This window comes from Bacillus rossius, chromosome 6 (assembly GCF_032445375.1).
Source record: "Bacillus rossius redtenbacheri isolate Brsri chromosome 6, Brsri_v3, whole genome shotgun sequence".
Lineage (NCBI taxonomy): Eukaryota > Metazoa > Arthropoda > Insecta > Phasmatodea > Bacillidae > Bacillus > Bacillus rossius.
In genome coordinates this window covers 2,576,037-2,598,377 of record NC_086334.1, presented here as the reverse complement: position 1 = coordinate 2,598,377, position 22,341 = coordinate 2,576,037, and the positions used below count along the sequence as shown (strand labels likewise).

Sequence of the window (22,341 nt, the reverse complement as noted above, 5' to 3'; positions counted from 1 at the left end):
AACACGTTATGGAGTCTGGGTCGCAGCATGGATGAAATGTCCGTCACACTACGTGGTCGTCCAGGCTGTGACAGGCATTCCAGTAATAAATCTCGTCAACAAGATTTCGTTTTCATTATTCTGTAATTCGGGAGTCCGGGTCGCGGCAAGGGAGAACGTTCGTCCTGCAACGTGTCGGCCAGGCTGCGATAGGGCTTCAGCGAAATAAACCCGCTCGTGGAAACGGACATCAAGTGCTTTTCCGTACTACCTCCACCAGAACCTCCAACCTCTACCATAACCCCTCCCGGTCCTACGCTTTCCGGTCCTGGCCACTTTGGCCTGAACTACACTATCTCTCCGACTGGAGCTACGCGGGCAATTGGGGCGAGTTTCAGGACATTCTTCGATAGGGACCTAGGGACCATAGGGCGAGGGGACGTCAAGCTATTGTTGGTATTGGCAAGATTATAAAAGCTCCACGATGCGCGAGCGCATACGGCCTCTGCGCTGGGTGCACCACAGCTGACCTGACACCTTAGTGATGTCGTTTTGCGCAGGATTGCTGTTCGCGCACAAAAGTGTGTAGAAAGCAAAAAATATGGTTTAGGCTATTTTCGTGGACTGAAGTGCACAGTGATTAAAATTATTTCATTAATAAAACATCTTAAAATATATTTGTTCCTTAGTTACACTTACATATGGCGGAATGATACACTAAACCCTAGTGAATGAACACAATTATGTCACCCGATAGTCGCGCAGGCAGGTATTAAGGTATTGGTTGCGGTGCTGTTTTATTCTCCGCACTACATTTTTTTCTTACACATCCACTGCACACACATAAAATGGTCACATTAACGGCAATGGCAAAAGCTGCCTAAGTGACCAGGAGGAGCCCCGACTGATGTAGTCGATGTGAAACTTACATGCTAAACCTATAGCAATAATCTTGATTAAATTCAACAAATGGTGAATAAAGATTAAAAGTGTGGTCGTTAAATTTTAATGTAATAATTTGTTTTAAAAATATAAGTCAAAATTAAAATTGTCTGTTTCTACTCACAACTACTCCATTTATTATTAGAGACATGAATTATTAGGAACTACTCTTAGCAATGTTATTTAAATAAGGATTTTAAAAGGAGAATTAAGGGCAAACAACGCACGGCAGTTACTTGCTGTGAACACTTATTGTTTTTTTCTCGTGCTGGCTGGCTGGAGGGTGTATTTTGCCAGTGGAGACTGGTGCTGGTTGATTTGGGACTTGGCTTTACAATAACAAGAACTAAAACGTCGAAGAGAAATTTTAAAGAAAACTTAAAGAAGTTTTTATGAGGCAAACAAATTTAAGAATTTTGTAAAGAGAATATTTTGACAATTGTTATATAATTAATTTATGGTTTAAGGTTGTCATCGAGTTTTGTTAGTTAAAGTTTCACTTCTTATATCGAATCTATGGATTTTAAGATAAGTTGATCAAGCGACGATAATTTATTGTTTGGAGGAAAAATCGCAAGCCTATATTAGTAATTATTGTATTGTTTTTGATTTAATAAAGTAGAAGGCACCATGGCGACTGTATCTTTTCAAATAGCTCATTTACTTGAGAAAATGACATCAAGTGACAAAGATTTTCGGTTTATGGCAACTAATGATCTAATGTCGGAATTGCAAAAGGACAACATAAAATTAGATGATGATTCGGAACGTAAAGTAGTTAAAATGTTGCTTCGGTTGTTGGAAGACAAAAATGGTGAAGTTCAAAATTTGGCCGTGAAATGCTTGGGTCCACTTGTGAACAAAGTTAAAGAGTACCAAGTGGAAATGGTAGTGGATGCTTTGTGTAACAACATGGTCTCAGATAAGGAACAGTTACGCGATATTTCTAGTATTGGACTGAAGACTGTAATCAGTGAATTGCCCTTGGCTTCCAGCTCACTTGCCGCCAACGTTTGCAAGCGTATTACCGGCCGGCTGAGCAGTGCAATAGAGAAACAGGATGTCTCGGTACAGTTAGAAGCTCTGGATATACTGGCAGATTTACTGTCTCGTTTTGGTAACCTGCTCATATCATTTCACAGCAGCATCCAGGCGGCGCTTTTACCCCAGTTATCATCTCCCAGGGAAGCCGTCAGGAAAAGGTCTATTGTAGCCTTGAGTCATTTGGTGACATCCTGTAACCATACACTGTATGCAAAAATTATGGACTTTCTGCTGGAAGGTTTGAGCCAGAGCACCACTACATCAACAACACGCACATACATCCAGTGCATAGCAGCAGTTTGTCGCCAGGCTGGGCATCGATTCGGTGAACACATTGAGCGAGTGATGCCTCTCATAGAGCAATACAGCCGCAAGGAGGATGATGAGTTACGGGAACACTGTCTGCAAGCATTTGAAGCATTTGTGCAACGCTGCCCAAAAGAGATTACACCTCACATAAATTCTATCACCGAGCTTTGTTTGTTATATATTACTTACGATCCCAATTACAATTACGATGAAGGGGAGGAATGTGACGATGGAATGATGGAGACAGAAGAGGATGAAGATGATGATGACAATGAAGAATATTCAGATGATGACGATATGAGTTGGAAAGTTCGCCGTTCTGCTGCCAAGTGTTTGGAAGCTGTTATCACAACTCGCCATGAGATGTTGGCAGATTTCTATAGAGTTTTATCACCAGCATTGATCGCAAGATTTAAGGAACGTGAAGAAAATGTCAAGTCCGACATATTTCACGCTTACATAGCTCTGCTAAAACAGACACGTCAAACTGTTGTTACGAACCATGACCCAGAGAGCATGGAACAGCAGGAAAGTCCTTTCTGTATGCTAAATGCCCAAGTCCCAGCAATTGTTGAAGCAGTGCATCAGCAGATGAAGGAAAAAAGTATCAAAACTCGTCAAGATTGTTTCGCACTTTTGCGAGAGTTAGTGATTGTTTTGCCTGGTGCTTTGACCAATCATATTCCAACTCTCATACCAAGTATATTATATTCCATGGGGGATAAGAATTCCAGCAGCAACATGAAAATTGATACGTTGACATTTGTTCAGTGTTTATTGAACACCCATCCATCCGAAATATTTCGCCCTCTGATGCCAGTGTTGGTGCCAGGGGTCATAGCTGCAGTGGGTGACAGCTTCTACAAGATAACAGCAGAGGCACTGGTGGTTTTACAGCAACTAGTCAAGGTGATCAGGCCCTTGGATGAACCTTTCAACATGGAGTTTGCTCCCATCACTATCGAGCTGTACAACTGCACGCTGCTACGTCTTAAAACTGCAGACATAGATCAAGAAGTGAAGGAAAGAGCAATCTCTTGTATGGGACAAATTATTTGTCACATGGGCGATTTCCTGAAGGAAGAACTACCAATATGCTTGCCAATATTTTTGGACCGCCTTCGAAACGAAATCACCCGCCTCACTACTATCAAAGCACTTACTAAAGTTGCTGGTTCTCCTCTAAATATTGATTTGAGACCAATTTTGGCAGAAGCTGTTCCAGTCCTAGGCTCATTTTTGAGGAAGAGTCAGCGTTCATTGAAACTGAGTACGCTCATCCTTTTAGACACACTCATAAAAAATTACAGTAGTGCTGTCAATTCAGAACTGCTTAACAAAGTGATTGTCGAGCTGACTCCTTTGATAAGCGAGGCAGATCTACACATTGCCCAGCTCACTTTGACGTTGCTGACATCCATCGCGCACGTGTACCCAGCTGCCCTTGCTCTGATTTCAGACACAATATTATCAGAGATCATCGTCTTGGCAAAGTCGCCACTTCTACAAGGTGCGGCTCTTAACTCGATGCTGGAGTTCTTTCAAGCTCTTGCCAAAGCTGGTCTGCCAGGAATGGGCTACAGGGACCTCCTAAACATGCTGGTGGCACCCATTGCCTCGAACGCTTCCGGTGGCAACGACAGGAGTGGGGGCATATCCCTGCTGCACAAGCAAGCATTCCACTCACTGGCAAAGTGTGTTGCAGCATTAACGGTCGCTTGGCAGCACGAGGCATTCAACGTCGTTCAGCAGTTTCTCTGCGATATCCAGACCCCCATGTCGGATGCACAGCATGTGTTTGCCCTGCTCGTGATCGGGGAGATAGGGCGGCACGTCGATCTCAGCAGCATCGGCAATCTGAAGCAGGTGATCCTGCATTCTTTCTCATCGCAGTCCGAGGAGGTGAAGTCGGCAGCATCCTACACCCTGGGGAGTGTCGCGGTCGGTAACCTCCCGCAGTACGTGCCCTTCGTGCTGCAGGAGATAGAGACGCAGCCACGACGTCAGTACCTACTGCTGCACTCGCTCAAGGAGATCATCTCGTATCAGTCCGCCACTCCCGAAGGCATCCAAGCACTGCACCCCTTCGTCCCGGCCATCTGGCAGCAGCTGTTCCGCCACTGCGAGTGCGGGGAGGAGGGCATGCGCAACGTGGTGGCGGAGTGCCTCGGACGACTGACGCTCATCGACCCGGCCAGCTTGTTGCCGCGCCTGCAGGAGTCCCTGGGGTCCCCCTCGCCCCTCATGCGCACCACGGTCGTGACGGCCGTCAAGTTCACCATCTCGGACCAGCCCAAGCCCATCGACCCCCTGCTGCGGCAGAGCATCGGGCGGTTCCTGCGGGCGCTGGAGGACCCCGACATCAACGTGCGCCGCGTGGCGCTGGTGGCCTTCAACTCGGCGGCCCACAACAAGCCGTCGCTGATCCGCGACCTGCTGGACTCATTGCTGCCGCAGCTCTACGCGGAGACGAAGGTGCGCAAAGAGCTGATCCGCGAGGTGGAGATGGGCCCCTTCAAGCACACGGTGGACGACGGCCTGGACATCCGCAAGGCGGCCTTCGAGTGCATGTACACGCTGCTGGACTCGTGCCTGGACCGCATCGACATCTTCGAGTTCCTGAACCACGTGGAGAGCGGGCTGAAGGACCACTACGACATCAAGCTGCTGACGTACCTGATGGTGGCGCGGCTGGCGCAGCTGTGCCCCACGGCGGTGCTGCAGCGGCTGGAGCGCCTGGTGGAGCCCCTGCGCAACACGTGCACCACCAAGGTCAAGGCCAACTCGGTGAAGCAGGAGTATGAGAAGCAGGACGAGCTGAAGCGCTCGGCCTTGCGGGCCGTCAGCGCGCTCGCCAACATCCCGGAGGCCGACAAGAACCCTCACCTCGGAGAGTTCCTCTCCCAGATCAAGTCGTCCTCCGACCTGAACGTCATGTACGAGTCGGTGCAGCGCGACACCTCCGCCTCTAGTCAGGACCCCTTCTTCATGGACTTGAGTTAGGCCCCTCCCGCCAGCCTCTCGTCTGGCGTGCCGTTTAAATTATTTGGAGAGATTTAGTCCGAACATTGTTTGCTGTCAGTTTGCTGGGCTGTATGTGTTAACGGTAGGAAAGCAAAGCCAATAAATTGCTGCGTGTGCAGAGTAGCTGCGTGGCTCAGCAGAGCTTTCGAAATTTTATTTTGATTTCTGTCAAGTCCTGTATGTCTGGTTGGTAGTACTTTTATTACCTGTAACTGGTTTCAGGTTTTCTTGTCACATTCTCATAAATGCAAAACTCTTTTTGTGTTGATTTTCAAAAAAGATCTCTTCATGATAAAGTGAAGGTACTAAATGGGGAATTAATTTGATTTCACATGTGTTACAGACAATAATCAATGTATTTTTAATTACTATAGCATTAAATTCACACAGTCAGTTTTCAAAAGATGGGATGTAATATGAGCACTTTCACAACATTAAAATTGAGTGTGAAAAATGATGACATATTTAATTATATTTGAATACAAAGCTTAATGGAGCTTTAAATGCCCCTTAAACTAGTTCACAAATAGTCATAATTTCGTAACTCTAAATCACACTTGTGTGTGTGTGTGTGTGTGTGTGTATTTTTACTTAGTTAAAAATTGACTGATGTATGTACCTACCCCATATTGTCTGTAGGGATGTTTTATCAACCAGAATTAATTATTGTGACATGAGTACGTGTTCCCCCCCCCCCCCCCTCCTTTTTTTAAACTTAAAACTGTAAATGAAGGAGTAACATTTTTTTTTTTTTTTTAATATTCATAAGCTTTTTGTACCTAATTTAAAGCTAATTACGTTTTTATTCACTGTTTATGTTTCTAACAGTGTCTAGTGTGTGCTTGGTTTCTGCCGAGAAGAAGTCATGAATCTGAACTGGGAAACTTGCGTTCTTCTGTCCGGACTGGCAGCCACCTGGTTTGACGGTCGGTGCGAAGAGTGTTGCTGCATATAATTGAGAAATTTGCTGTAAGATTGTTAAATTGAAATTAATAAATTGTTTTATATTTCAACAGGATAATTTTTTTTTTCACTGGAAGAAGGGTTAAACCTATTCTAAAAAACTTATTAGCTAGGAGCACCTGCAGTTGTAGGCCATGTTATAAATTTTTGGTAAATACGTAGAGTAGCTGTATTTGCGAAACCAAATGCTAAAAATCCGAAAATACTTTTATTATATGCTCTTTCACTTCCTCTTTTCATTAAACCGGGCGGAGATAAATTCCAAATACTTTAGGAGATATCGCCGATCTTATTTTGCAATACAAGACCTGTGCAATCATTCGACCGGTCACATTTTTTTATTTTGCTGTGTGTTCATGAATGCCTAATTTATTAAAATGGTTGATTAGGTCAGGTCAGTTACATTATAAATACTTTCAAACTAAACAACCATTAAAAATAATGTGAATTAATTTTAATGGTTGTTTAGTTTTAAAGTATTTATAATGTAACTGACCTGACCAAACAAACCGGGACAAAGGATGAACAGTAGGAACTCAAGTAATTTTTTTTTTACTTATTACTTGCGCAACAATATCCAAATAACAAAAAACATTCAAATTTGAAACGTTAAAAACTCATCTAAGTTAGAGGCGGGTACAATTCCTTTGCCATTAGTAGAAATTGATGTAGTCGTTCACCTACGTCGCGAAAAAAAAAAATTAATACTTGTAAACAAGAAACAATGTGGAATGCCGCATGAATGCACATGTGTTTTGATGAAAATTAAAAAATTTGTTATCTCCTAAAGTATTTGAAATTTCTTATCTCCGCCAGGTTTAATGAAAAGAGGAAGTTAAAGAGCATAAAATAAAAGTATTTTCGGAATTTTAAAATTTTTTTTAACAAATATCGCCCAACTATGAAAATTAAAAAATTCTATATCTCCTAAAGTATTTAAATTTTCTTATCTCCGCCAGGTTTAATGAAAAGAGGAAGTTAAAGAGCATATAATAAAAGTATTTTCCGATTTGAAGCATATTTTTTTTTTTTTCGCAAATACCGCTACTCTACATATTTACCAAATTTTTTTTCCAAGTGCAGAATAGATGTTTACTTTATTTAGTTTTCAGTGACATAAAAATTTGACTGTGGCTTTATGGGTGACGTACCTACTAATCTCTCTGTAAAGCTGTTTCCCAACTTCTCACAACTTGTACCATGTAGTCCAGCTTTCTTCTCTCGCACATCTGCGGATTCCCTTTATTCACCTGTCTCCTGTCTGTCATTCTTGGCCTGCCGATGTGGTTTTTCACGTCCACTTATTTATTCTCTCTCTCTATACATATATATGTGTATATATGTGTGTATGTATATGTGTGTGTGTGTATATATATAAAAATTTTCTTGTTTTAGTGAAAGCATAGTAGTCGGACAATTTGTTGCAAAAATTTTATGCCTGTCCTATTTCATAGAAATTTTATCTCACATGGTAAATATAGCTTAAAAATAAATTGTACATGAACCTGTTGCAAAAATATTAAAACAATAATGTGTTTAGGATTAATCATTTGATACATGTAACATTTTTTTTTATGTAGCGTTCGCTTTGAAAACTGTCTTGCTTCACTGCAAGAATCTTTTTTTTTTGTTATTAAACTGCCCAGAGGTCATGGAACTTGTGCTTAATAAAGATTATAAGTGGAGGTTTGTTTTAAAAGAAAAGTCAACAAAGCAGGTTATTGGATGTTCATAAATTAAATTTGTTTATTTTTTCCTTTGTGTTTATGGATGACACCAAAATGTGTAGGAACTGCACCAATTTCAGAACATTTTTGTAGTGATTCCTTTTGTCTCACCTACTAATGTGATTGTCAAGTCACGTTAATGCTGCTAAAAATAAACTTTTAATTATCCTTAAAACATCCACAAGACGTACATGCAAAAAATTATCGATTTCTTTATGTAAAAAAAAACTCGCTGATCGCCCATGTTTCGCTATGGAAAAACACTTGCACTAATTATATATATCTGAGATTGATAAACTCAGACATCATTTGACTAATCATTGTGAAAGTTGGCACATCAAAGTGTTTTTGTTTTTCATGGAGAAGGTTTGTATGGTATCCATTATTTTTGTAACTCTCCACTAGATGGTGCTGAAGCACATCAACTTCTATACCCTTTAACCGATCGTCATGGGTAAATTCATGTTTATAACAGAAAGTCATAGGTCATAGACATTCAAACAGTGACTGTGTGTCATTTCTCTATGTCCACCACACAGTCATATGGTAAGGTCTGGCAACTTCCTATCTTCCTTGGTGAGACTCATCCGCTTAGTGAAGCTCGTGGCTGCTAGCGAACTAAAGCCACTTCGTCAACAGATGGCGTTGCCTTGAATCGCTCAGTACATCCGACACAACTAGCCTTAAGGTTTTCTAGAAAATCTATATTTTCTTTTCGGATAGATTTGTGTTATCTCTCTCTCTAACAGTTGACTTTGCATGTGTTTGGATTAAGCATATTTTGTTATTTATAAATTCAAATAATCAATAATTTAATCATTAATTAAATAATAGTCATTGTTTCTGCCATATATAGATACATAGAGGTAAATATACATTGGCAGAACAGCATCTGCTGGGTTCTGCCAGTAAGAGAAATTATCTTGCACACTTGATGTTCAAATTAAGAAGACAACTCTCTACATCTGATTTTAAAATAAAATTCCCTTCACCCTGTGTTCAGCCAAGGCAATGCCTGGTACCTCAGCTAGTGTTTATATATATATATATATATATATATATATATATATATAAATTGAACAATTAAGTTTTGAAAATTCGCTAACCCACCGTCTTTCACCCCCTTGGGAGTTAATTTCTATATAATCTGTTCTTACCAGATGTTTATGTAACATTAGGAACATACCTACCGAATTTGAAGTTTGTAGGTCATGTAGTTCCGGAGAATTCGTGATGAGTGAATCAGTGATTTGGTATTTTCCTTTTATATATGTGTGTGGTGTATATATGTATAGGTGTGTGTGTGTGTGTGTGTGTGTGTGTGTGTATATATATATATATATATATATATATATATATATATATATATATATATCGTCGGTCTAATTAGCAAACCTCGTAACTCCACTTTTTGTCAAAAATTGGTTTTTGGTACTACTATATACTCAGTTATGTGTTCTATTACCATTCCAAATATCATAACAATAAACAATCCCTATGGGCTACAATCCTATTTTCAGAAAACCTCTTATCTCCAGCTGTCGATTTCCTGCATATTAGCATACCTCGTAACTCCATTTTGTTGGTAAACAAACACAGTGTTATTGTTGGACTGTCTATTAATTGTTTTTAAAATAATATTCTAGTTGTTTCGATATTGTTTGTACGTATGGAGCAGGTACATTTTATTATTATCTCACACTTTAACTATTGTCCATCGGTTATTTATGCATACAAAACACTTATTGCAATAAATTATGATTTTCAAACTTTTGTAATACAGGCCATAATATCAAATGTTTTTGGAGGTAATGTCTAAACTATTTTATACGATTTAGCTATCCATTCTTCATTTCAGAATGTCAAGAGCCAAGAATGATTTCGGCATGGATCTCATGAGTACCCCTTGTAGAACATCATACATTCTTTACGATATTGGCACTTTCATTGTTTCCTTTTACTGTTTTCGATTTGAAAGCCAAAGATGGCTTCTGTTATCTGTGGAACGAGACTGAGAGGGGCCTTGGTTCAAATGAGTTTGCTACAATAATTTGCAACTTCATCTTGTCACAACTACCTTTGAGGAACGATGCCGACAAATTGATACTGTATAGTGATGGTTGCTGCTATCAGAACAGAAATGTGACTCTCGCCAATGCACTCTTACAGATATCGGTGACAAAGTGTGTAACGATAGAGCAAAAGTTTCTGGAGGTCGGACACACACAAATGGAGGCAGACTCCATGCACTCAAAGATAGAAAATAAGCTGAAAAACAAGACGATTAATGTTCCAGCTGACTACATTGCAACTTGCAGGGAAGCACACAGAAATCCACGTCCATATGAAGTTCATTATTTGACTCACAGTTTTTTTTTTTTTAATTTTGATCATGCTCAAGTGTATAGCTCTATCAGACCAGGCAGAATAACTGGGGATCCATGTGTTACCGACATCAGAGCCTTCAAGTACACTCCAGATGGGGTTATTTCCTACAAGTTGGGTTTCACAGAAGAGTGGAAGAACTTGCCTATTCGCAAAAAGAACATTACTGCTAAGCCATTTGATAGTTTGCCAGCACTGTACACTGAGAGGCTGAAGATAAAGAAAACTAAATACGACCATTTGCAGTCCCTGAAAACAACTATGGAGTCAGACTATCACTTATTTTATGATAGCCTTCCTTTTCAAAACTGAAGTATTGATTTTCTTAGGGGTAATTTTTTTTCTTTCAATTTGTTGGAGTAATATTTATTGCCTCATTTATCAGTATTTAAAAGCTAGTTTTATCTTGATGTTCTTTCAAACGAATTCATAGTCAATGTTGATTTTATGTATTATACAATATTGCTGTTGTGTATTGTATACTGTCCTTACTGTTCAATATCGGAAATAACCCTTGTATTGTTAGAGATACTTTTTTATAATTCACGAATAAATTTGGTGCTATAACTATTCATCTCAAAATTGTTCTAATATCAATATTAAGTTTACGCCAGTAAGAAGATTTATATCTTATCAAACCTCGTATCTCCATATTTAGTTTGAATTTATGATTGTAAAACCTCGTAACTCCATTAAAAAAAAAGTTTAATAGTTAAAAACTGACACAGAGTTTATTGACAAACGTCAGGGGGTGTTTTAACTTATATGTGATGAATTAAACACATATTTAGTACAAACAAAAAAGTTATTCAGTTTTTTGCTTCTCTTGTAAAATTTATCTTCAGGGAGTTACGAGGTTTGCTAATTAGACCGACGAGATATATATATATATATATATATATATATAGTACTTTGTTGTTTACATAAAAGCATTAATTGTAACAGGTATGTGCAGCAGCTTTGTAATACACAGTGATGAAGGCAGAGAGATTGAGAGAAAAAGTTGTTGGTTTGTTAGTGTTGGCAACAATGGGGAGCACAGCTACTTCTGCTATGAATTGCCTTCAAGTTCCACCTCAAACAAAATTGGGCCATGTAGCATCCAGTTAAGAATTTATTTATTTATTTATTTATATATATATATAAAATTTATTTATTTATTTATCATGCTACAACAATGGGGTGTACAACTCTTTCAGTATCATAATCAAAAATTAATTTAATTTATTCCACATGTGAAATTGTTACTTGTAATGAGTAATATTAATCTTGGTGTTTTTATGCTGGCATTAAATTGTAGAAAAAAAGAGTTTATGTTAAACACAAGATTTCTTGAGCCCACATCTTCATGTTGCTTGATATGCAAAACTTTGTAAACTTAACTATTAGAATGGGCCTATTGGATTATGTTAGGAATTACAAGTTTACCTTATTGCTGCAAAAGACCAAAGTCTTATTTTAAAGCATGTTTCATTGGGTTTTCTCTCCTATTCTGCATGTGTAGAGATTGCTGATGGCTTCAGATAATGGAAGATTAGAAGAACTATGTATATATACATGAATTAAATTAGATGTCAATTTATTGTTGTGTAACTTGACTTGTCCAATATCTTTGTGCAAATCTTTACACATAAGATATCAATAAAGAATGCAATGAACCAAACTAAACTACTGAGATTCTGATCTACCAGTCCTGGAGTCATGGTGGAGTAGGCCTTTTTCCTTCCACCACTACGATATATACTTGGAGAACCAATCAGTTGATGGATTTTTCTTTCTATTGGAGTTTTTAGAATATATGCATTTCGTCAATTGCTACCAACTAAAATAATCCCAAAGTTCATGTTTGTAATCTTTTATGTTAAAAGTTTTTAAAAAAAATTAGTGTTTTATTCCCAATTTCTAAAATGTTAGGTAGGAAAGAGTAAGCATTAACAATATAATCTGAAACAATAACACATTCTTATGTCTTATTGAAAACAAAATGTCACCCATGAATTGCACAAGTTTTAACATAATGAAGGCTTTTACAAAGGTGGAAATTCAATTAGTCGAAAGCTGACCAGTTTATAAAGTCATGCTGTAAATTTTAGTAGTTTGCCTTGCTTCCTTTTTACAAAGAAAAAGGCAATACTGTTTTGAGATTTAATAATCGACTGAATTTGAGTTGTATTTTACTTAAGTTTAAAAAAAATCTTATGGTTGATGGTTACCTATTAGCTTAATTAGTAGGTCACAAAATTGGGTGGGGAGGGGGGGGGGGGGGGAGTTATCACCCTGAAGCAATGAAAAAATTTGAAAACTATCAGTGGAGACAGTATGTTACTGTGTGAAAAGCTACGCTGCATGTTGCCTATAGTAATTGTGTTAATGTAAGTTTTTTGAATACTTGTGTTCAAATTTTAAGAATCCCCCCCCCCTGCCCCCTGAAAACATTTTCTGCATAAATGCCACTGAGCTGTTTCTAATGTATTTCTGAAGTAAGTTCAAGACCCTTCATCTGCTTGACTTTTAATAAATGTAGTGTGAAAGTAGTGGCTCCAGCCAACCACAGATTCTTTGTGATATCATCATTCGTGGATTTTGACTGGGAGCTAGATCAGTTGAATGTAACTGCCAGTTTTTTATTCTCAAATTTCTCTCTTAAACCTGCAGATGAGTATGATGTAGACGAGCCAGTGGGTATAGTTTCCTCCACTGATAATTATAGATATCTCTATAAATAAAAATATAAAGGTTTTGTTTGTACAAAATAGCTAATCTCTGAATGTTCTTCACCAATTTCTTTGAAAGTTTGACCCATTGTTTAATATGTGTAGACATGCATGTTTTTTTATATAATTAAAAAATTTATAAAAAAATGAGCAAATGTTAATTAGTACATGTGATGGTAGTGAAACTTCTTTGGCAATTCAAACCTCAACTCATAAGTGCTGTCATTATATCTCTTTGGCAGCAGAAACATTTAAAAAAAATGTTTTACGAATACGTTACATTAAAATTCGGCTTTGAGATTGTAATTTAAATTTTACTCTCATTGTGCCCAAAGAAGTTTCACTTAATTGTGAAATTAAACATATCAAAAATGTGTGCTTCCTCTTTTCTTTCTTTTCCATTCGACCAGACTAAGCCGTAGAATATAAATGGTCTGGACTGAGCCACAGGAATGCATTGCCAGGTACAGATGAATATCCATATAAATACAAATGTAAATGTTCCTTCGTTCAAAATCTTAAATCTCTGTAAGTTCTTCACTGATTGCTTGGAAATTTGGACACTACATTGCATTTGAATACGTGTGTGTTTTTATATACTTATGTAACACATGTGACAGGTAAAAAGATAGATAAAAATATAGATAGGTAAAAAAATATGTGTAAATGAATGTGTGTTTGTCTTCTTTATTGTCAAGATAAATATTTAGGTAAGAAGATTTAGAGGTAGAGCTATAGAGAGATAGAGAGAGGGAGATATAGAGAGAGAGCGCTATGGGTGCATATAGTTAGAGTGATAAGTAGAGAGATATAGATAGGAACATAAATCCATAGAGAGTTATATGAATATATGTATATATAGAGAGATTTTATATAATAAAAAAATATAGTGAGATTTATAGAGGGACATATACAAAGAGATAGAGAGATGCCTTGTATATGTGTACATACTTCAAACAAATTACATAAAGATTGTGCAGTTTTTTTTTTCCATTTAACACTATTGAGCCACAGCAATGCTTGGCCAGGTACAGTTAGCATATGATAAACATTGCAGATATTACATGTATTATTACATAAAATATTGTTATGATTTCATCGTTTTACACTTATTTATTTATTTATTTATTCATGCACTCCGTTTAGTCCCAAATTAGGGACATGGAGCAAGTTAAATACAATTTAATACAATAGAAGTTAAATATAAATCAACAATACAAATCATACAATCATGGTTAAAAAAATAAAAATTGACGGTATATAAACCTATATCAGTTAAAAAATAAATAAATAATAAAATACACACATACACACACAGTAGGGCTAATAATACAATCAACACCAAGCTATAATTATGCAGATTACTAAAGTTTTCAAATTTATTTCAGGCGCCAGACAATTGATTGTTACTAAAACAGATAAGCCAACATTTACAGAAAAAAAAACACTTATAGCAGCAGGCCAGAAAATAAAGCAACATTCTATGTGAAATGTTTTAAGATTGTAAATTAAATAACTTTTCGTGGCAATATTATAAATTTAAGTTACAAACACCTATATTGTTCATAATAGAATAAATCAGCTTGTGTTTACAAGGTTGTATGATTTCACAAACCTGTCAAAAAAAAAAGAAATATGGATGGAACGATAGGAGATGGGACTGACTCATTTCTAATGTAGGAAAAACTGCATCATGTCTAACGGTTTAAGCAATTTATGTGATAAAGTGTGTGACATTTGAAGGGTAGGTGATTTGTAATATTCCAAAGTATCCTGTTAGTATATCTACTTTAATTTTTTACCTGTTGAAAAACAGAAGTAGTAAAAAAAACCTTTGCTTGCCCTGATTTCGTAATTTTATATTACGTTAATATTTGGTTCGTGCGTAATTTATTGACCTACGTAATTTTTTCTCTTTGAATCATCTTTACATAGATGAAAAGTATGTATTCTAAATCTGCGGTACCTAAGCATTAACGTGTTTAACCTTTTTTTTGTAAGTTTACATTTTTTTTAAATGTAGGTATAAAGTTTCAAATAATTTTTTTTTTTTATGTGCTTTAGATAACCGTGGCAGACAAAACGATTAATGAGTTAGAAGAAAGAGCTACTGGCATTTAAACATTTTGCTATTATCTGGAACAGTTGAGGATGGTGTTGGGGTTTCTTGGTAGCTCTCATAGGGAGCAGTGAGGAAGGTAAGGAAAAAGGCATATTCCGTGTTGGTCAAAACATGAGGATGCGCCTTGATCTAGGACGTGTACCTGGTGACAGAGTAAGGGAGCTGGAGAAGATGCAGCGTAGAGCAGTGAGGTGGGTAACGTGTTTGTGGAGGAGAAGGGGAGGGCATTACAGAGTAGGTGAAAGGTGCAAAGGTAAGTCAGGCTGTTCAGAGGCCACGTTGAACTCTTGCTCTACAACCTGATCACAGTGCCACCTATTAAGTCCAATTGTAAATGTAAACCATCCAGGGACCCACTCAAACACACACAAAATTTTTTTATCAAAATCAATCTGGCTTTTTAGGAGGAATTCAGTGACATACACACATACAGTGACATAACAACTAAATATAATCACTTTTGCAGTCTGTACAGGATTCCATCGTATAAATCCGAGATCAAATTAAATGTACCTACTAAAATAAATAAATAATTACAAATATACCTTATAGTCGCCTATTTAATATTAGTTAATTGGTGACAATACAAAGTAATACTTATGAAACAAATTTCAATAAATATCTATTCTTCCAATACAAATACCTGCTATACATTACCTACATAGACAAACATTAAGTTGAAATGTTAAATCCAAAAATCCTCTCTGGCAGTTATTTTGGTTGAATATGGTGATTTCTTTCTAACTGATGACAATGATAAATCCTATTAACAATACTAATACTAAGAAATATCTAGCATAAATTAAAATGATTCTATACATTATATAAACAAACAATAAAATTACAACACTAATACCAAAAATTAGCATTTCATCCGACAACTCGCAGCGACATGTGCCCTCACGTCTGTGCCATTTCGGTAGCCCACATGCCAATGTTAACTAATAACTTCGATTAATTTCTGTAATTATCAGGCTTCATCGATCACTCAGGTGGGATAGCATGTCTCGCCTTTCACGCAGCACGGATTGTACAGTGTACTTCGGCACCAACTTCAGATTCTATTATACATTAGTTGTATGTATATATATTATAGGGTTTTGTCTAATGTTTAAGTCTGTAAATTAATATCGTATAGATACTTTGTCCACGTAAATTAAATAAGTTTTGTTATAGAACTGTACATATTTACATCATTATTTGAATACTGGTATGATCAGAGCTTTTAGGATTTATTTTTGCTAAAGGTAATACCAGTAAAGAATTATTTTATTCTTTTTTGTGCATTTCTATGTTTGAAGTATTTTTTTTTTCCATAAATTTTTTACTTAGGCCTAGTCTTAATTGCAGGAAATATTTATTATTCTAATGCTTTACTGGTTTTTCACTTTTTTTTTAAAATCTTAGTGTTAGAGTAGAAAATGATCAAATAATGCTTTTTGTCTTCTTCATACATAGAAAATTTTATTGTTATTTTTTTTAATTACTGTATTGTAGATAAATATGAAGTATTGTGAAGCAATCATACAAAAAATAGGATTGTAAAAATTAGAAAGGGAAGTATTTTCCTACTCGGTGCTGCTTTACCTCGAGGCTTCCTGAAACGAAAGCAATATTGGCACCGTCACTGGATCCTGGATGAGAGAGAGAGAGAGAGAGAGAGCATGCGCACTGCCGAGTGGTCGGAGCTGACTGGGCTGTGACGGGAACACCTCCCCTCTCCGCCGGCGCCCGAGGGCTGTGTCCGTGACGCGTGCAGCGAGGCGAGGAAGCCACGGGAGTGGCGGCCGGCCGGGAGGGGGGGAGGGAGGGGCGACCAGGGAAGCCTCACTAGTCCCTTGGCCGCCTCGTCCCTGCGCCAGTGCTGGCGAGGCTGCGAGATGAAGAGGCGTGCCAGGCTCGTGTACACCTTCTGGAGTTCCATCAGTGGGGCCAACACGCTCACTTACAAGTGCCTTGAGAATGAGTCGATCGGTGAGCCAGATGGTGAGGGCTTGGTAGTGCGTGCCCTTTTTGGGAAGGCCAGTTTGACCCTCAAGTTGCAGCACCTGCCCAGCTCGAATGATTGTGCAACCAAGCACAGCACAGACACTGCTCTCTGGGCCGGGAGAAGTAGGGTTAACGACACATTGCGTTTACCAGTTTAAATGGCATTACAGCATTAACATGCCTTAAACCTTTGCATGTCGATAATGGTGTCCCAATTTGTCTTTGACTCACACTTGTTTGTGGATCCATGTAGTTGTGCGTTGGCAAACACACATGCTGATTAAATACAATACAGTTTAAAACAATCAGGACTGTAGCTGTACAATAATTTACTTTGATCTTATAACATAGATAAGTAATAATTAATTTCTTTAATTTTTTATGAGGGCAGTAAATATTTGCACATCAGGAAGAATAAAAGTTTGATAAGCTCAGACATTGAGGTACAGTAGTAAGTATCTTGAAATACATTCCATAAAAATCTTAGAATAAATTTTCTGACTACCAAATTTTTAGGATTATTATCAAGTAAAGCTGGAAAACTATTTTCACTGGTAACTTAATAAAGGAGTATCTCACTGAGGTCACTAATTTAACTGCCATTTTTATTTTACAAATTACATTATTTTTTTTCATGTTTGTAATAGCAACATGTAATGCTGCTGTTGTAATAACAACTGTTCTTGTGGGTAAAAAATCTCTCTTGTTGGTGGTTTTTCATGAAAGAATAGTGAAGGTCGTTCTCAAGAATAAATTATGGCTATTGTGCTCAAAGCTACTTGTTAGCAGAGTAATTGGCTGGCTTTCTTTAGTTGCCTCGTCTCCTCTCGCAGCCTTGAGCTGATGTGACGGTGCTGCCTCGCAAGCAGCAAGCGACCATACAAGTAGCTATGCTCTGTCCCTTTATGTTTGGCCAACTTTGTAATGCCCTAACAACTAAATTGACAATATATCTGAAAACATTCTGTGGATTACAACTTAAATGTGCAGTGACAGATAAGATGAACTACAAGACACTCATACGTGCCATAATTTAACCCACACAATAGTTCAATTACTATAGGATGATGTAAAATTACTTCCCCTGTAATTCTTATATCATAAAAAATGTAGTGAATTTGCAAAGTAAAATATCAACTTTTATTATATAAGGAGTTTCTTTTTAGGGAATTTAATTTAAATAATACCTTTAATTAGTATTTGGGAGTATTAATGACACATACTATTATAGTAAAAATTAAGTGTTTTTTTTTTTTTTTATTAATCAACTCCATTTTTAAAAATGATGGGTTTCAGAGATAGTGCAAGCTTTATTTTTTACAAAGGTGGTTCCTAATTTGTATTTTTATATGTGCATACATTTATATATATTTGTAATTTACATGTATAATATACACACACACACTCTCTCTCACTGAAAAGGCTGAGCATACATCTCAATGGAGACTACTTAACGTACTCCCTTCAAAAGGTAGCTACTATAACAGTTATATCAACAATTGTTCTTTATCAAAAAATAGTCATAGTTAAAAAGCAACTGCAAAAGTTTGTGAATTCATAATGTGAATGAATCCATACTTTTAAGTATTAAATATTTTTCACTCAGTTACGTATTATTCATGTGGGCTTTTGAGTCACTCTATAGGATTTGGAAGTGATATGATTTTCATTGGAAATATTTTCCTGAATTGTTTTAAGTCTTTTAAGTATCTCTCAACTGTGATGCTCATTTGGTGAGAAGGGTTGTAGTTCTGATTCCAAAAACCTTGGCATTACTCAAATTTATGAGCTCCAAATCAATACCAAGAGGTTCAGAGCTACTTCCTCTTGAAGGTTCCATTGCCAGCTGTGGCATACTGCTTGCCTGGATATCTTTTTTTTCTTTTATTATAAAAAAATTAATTGTAAATATGCTGAGTTGTTTCTGTTAAAATCATGTTAAGTATTTCAAACAACCATTAGCATAAGCAGACCCTGTGAGTGGGGTTGGTTCTTGAACAAGGGAGCGTGAGTGGGGTTGGTTCTTGAACAAGGGAGCGTGAGTGGGGCTGGTTCTCGAACAGGGGACATGAGTGGGGTTGGTTTTTGAACAAGGGAGCGTGAGTAAGGTTGGTTCTTGAACAAGGGAGCGTGCAGGGGCTGGTTCTTGAACAGGGGACGTGAGTGGGGTTGGATCTTGAACAAGGGAGCGTGAGTGGGGTTGGTTCTTGATCAGGAGATGTGAGTGGGGTTGTTTCTTGAACAAGGGAGTGTGAGTAAGGTTTGTTCTTGAACAAGGGAGCGTGAGTGGGGTTGGTTCTTGAACAAGGGAGCGTGAGTGGGGTTGGTTCTTGAACAAGGGAGCGTGAGTGGGGCTGGTTCTCGAACAGGGGACATGAGTGGGGTTGGTTTTTGAACAAGGGAGCGTGAGTAAGGTTGGTTCTTGAACAAGGGAGCGTGCAGGGGCTGGTTCTTGAACAGGGGTCGTGAGTGGGGTTGGATCTTGAACAAGGGAGCGTGAGTGGGGTTGGTTCTTGATCAGGAGATGTGAGTGGGGTTGTTTCTTGAACAAGGGAGTGTGAGTAAGGTTTGCTCTTGAACAAGGGAGAGTGAGTGGGGCTGGTTCTTGAACAAGGGAGCGTGAGACTGGGTTGGGTTTGCTTGCAGGATGTGACGTGATGACAGAGAGCATAGTGCAGGACTGGTTGGTGGACTATGGCGCTCTCAGTCCCGTGGAGGTGCACAGCTTTGCTAGCAGCCTCGAGCACGACCAGGAGGTGGTGGCAGCCATCTATAACGTGCTGGAGGAGCGTAGCAAGTACCAGGACGTAAGTGCTTCCTCTGCTGCTCGTCGGATCATTTGGGACCAGAGCTGGGAATCCTTAGTAGCCAGAGACTTGGGGAAAAACCAATGCAAGAAAACTTTCTTGCAAAAAACATCTATTTAATTGAATAAAACATGCAAGAAACATTATTTACAGCTGAAAAAAAAATGATTGAAAATTAACAAAGGTGTAAAGTAAAGTCTACTTCTTGGATAAGTAACGTGTATCTGCTGAATTAATACAGAGTTCAGTTTATAGGCTGCACTATCGTTCACTCTTGCAATTAAGCATTTATTTGTTTCTTCTTATCAGTCTGGGTTATCAGGGTATCCAAAATAAATTTTTCTTGTTTCATGTATGCCTAATGTTTGTCTCTGTATCAGGACCATATTATTTGTTTTCAGTTCAAGGTTGCTATTACTCATTTTAAAAGGTTTTTGTTTCTTCTTGTACAGCCATATATCATAAGTAAGTAGATATTATTGCCAGGTAAATATTTGTGTCTTACAAAATATGATTTTTGCACTGCAGTAATAAAAAAAAACTAATTAAAAGTATGTTTCTTGGGCTTTTGTTATTTACTGAAGACTCTTGGTGTATCAGATGCATATAAGTGAAATATAAAATTGCTGAGAAATACCTATAAAAAAAAGAACTGAGCATTTACTAGGACCGTAAAAAAATTGGTGTAAATTACAATTAAGCATGGTGGGTGTAAAGCTAGGCACAACTGTTTGAAGTATTTTGGTGAATAGGTGACCTTCAGGACTATAGCCAAAGTAGGCGCTGTATGTTTTTGTTTAATACTGGTATGTTTGTCTAGCAAGAAGGACCTGTGTTTACAGCTGATAGATCCCGTGTGCACCCAGCTGTTCAGCTTCTACAGATCGCGGGAAGCTGAGTTGCAGCGGTTCACTCTCCAGTTCTTGCCCACGCTCATCTTTGTCTACCTCAACTCCGTGGCCCACGGAGACAAGAAGGTATGCTCCTGCCTTACCCTCAGCCATCATTGTGCCCGTCTTCTTACAGGGACCTCGTGGGGTTCTAACACTAACTTCACTGACAGACCTAACAGTTGTCTACTGTGATAGTTACTCGGTCAAGTTAACACCTTATCTACATGTATTAAGTCAGACCCTAATCGCTTCCCTATCAAAACTGTTAATAAGTGTTTTTCTTTTTCACCTTTGCCAAATTCTTGTTAGTGGCTTCGTCAGGCCTCTCGATGAGGGAGTGTGCGGCATAGTCTCAACCACCCTCGAAAAAGTTTTTTTTTTTTTGCATGGTTCCTTAATTTGAAATTTTGGGTACGCAGCTGTGTTAATGGTATTCTTCAGAAGCTTCTATTGGAAACTTTAATATAATTTATATGGAAACAAGGAATCACACTTTGCTTTTAGTAAGTGTCCAGCTCAAAGAACATTTGTAGTGGCTTATTGCTAGAATATAAAACGTTTGCTATTAAAACATAAAATAATAATGTTAGCAACATCATTGCAAAAAAATTTGACCAACGAATGGAATATTATATCTTGTCATCGTGAAAATGTCTCCTTTAAATTCACCAAATCAAACATATAAGTTTTAGTGATGGGTGCACTAAGTTTATTTTCCTTGGCTCTTACAGTAAAGTCAGGGAATCTGTTAGGAGATTTAAAAATGTTTCTTCTTAGGAATAAAGGCACCCTCAAAGGAGCAAATAGACATCTCATGTAAAATGTAAGCATAAACCGAGCTGTGCCGAGCAACGTTGTATGTGCGAAAATGCTTTTAGAGAGTGTCTTGTGCTGTCTGAATCTCGGGTAGACTTAAGTGTGGGAATGGAGCTAGCTGAGGCAACCCGTCAAGGCATTGCTGACAGATTGGCATCTCTACTGCAGGGGAAAAGTGAGCAATCGGGGAACCAAAAAGAGCATTGTGTCGCAATGTGGTCACTACTTGACACATTAAAGCATTTTTTAAATTATGTCAATTTTCCAATTAAAATTTTTAGTGTACTGAGACGTATAAATTGAGGGTAGCAACAATGCATTCCCTACACTTAATTAATTTATAGCAAAAGTATGTTGAATCAATATTTATGCTATGTATTTCTTCTATTTTTGAAATGGGAATTTCAAATAGCCAAATCTGCCCAAAAAAAAATCCGGTTGCGAGCTGCTTGATCAGTACGTGATGACGGAATTCGCCAAACCTGGAAATGCCGTATTACTGGAGACCGGAAAAATTCACGGATTCATTTCACGACAGCCTGAAATTCAAATAGTTATACCTCAGTGCTGCCTCTGCTATTGGCTCACAACTCACCTGGACGACTGTGGGCCAGTGAGAAACACTCA

General features: G+C 37.9%; 2 protein-coding genes across 4 annotated transcripts in view; both read left to right on the top strand.

The window, feature by feature from the left end:
- The first annotated feature begins 1,414 nt into the window (after nt 1-1,414).
- On the top strand, nt 1,415-6,311 carry LOC134532501 (cullin-associated NEDD8-dissociated protein 1). Its single transcript, XM_063368950.1, has one exon. The coding sequence runs from the start codon at nt 1,552-1,554 to the stop codon at nt 5,275-5,277; it is 3,726 nt and encodes a 1,241-aa protein (XP_063225020.1). The 5' UTR covers nt 1,415-1,551; the 3' UTR covers nt 5,278-6,311.
- Nucleotides 6,312-14,707: 8,396 nt separating this feature from the next.
- LOC134532499 (hyccin) overlaps nt 14,708-22,341 on the top strand; it is a 32,135-nt gene continuing 24,501 nt past the window's right edge. The window contains exons 1-4 of one of the 3 annotated variants that reach the window (XM_063368947.1): nt 14,716-14,831; nt 15,152-15,285; nt 19,845-20,005; nt 20,848-20,982. In XM_063368947.1, the coding sequence (XP_063225017.1) occupies nt 19,856-20,005; nt 20,848-20,982 (285 nt within the window). In that variant the 5' untranslated portion in view covers nt 14,716-14,831; nt 15,152-15,285; nt 19,845-19,855. The other 2 variants (XM_063368948.1, XM_063368949.1) reach the window with 2 other exon arrangements.

Excerpts from the sequence above, each read along its gene's own strand:
- LOC134532501 (XM_063368950.1), top strand. The coding sequence starts at position 1,552 with ATGGCGACTGTATCTTTTCAAATAGCTCATTTACTTGAGAAAATGACA.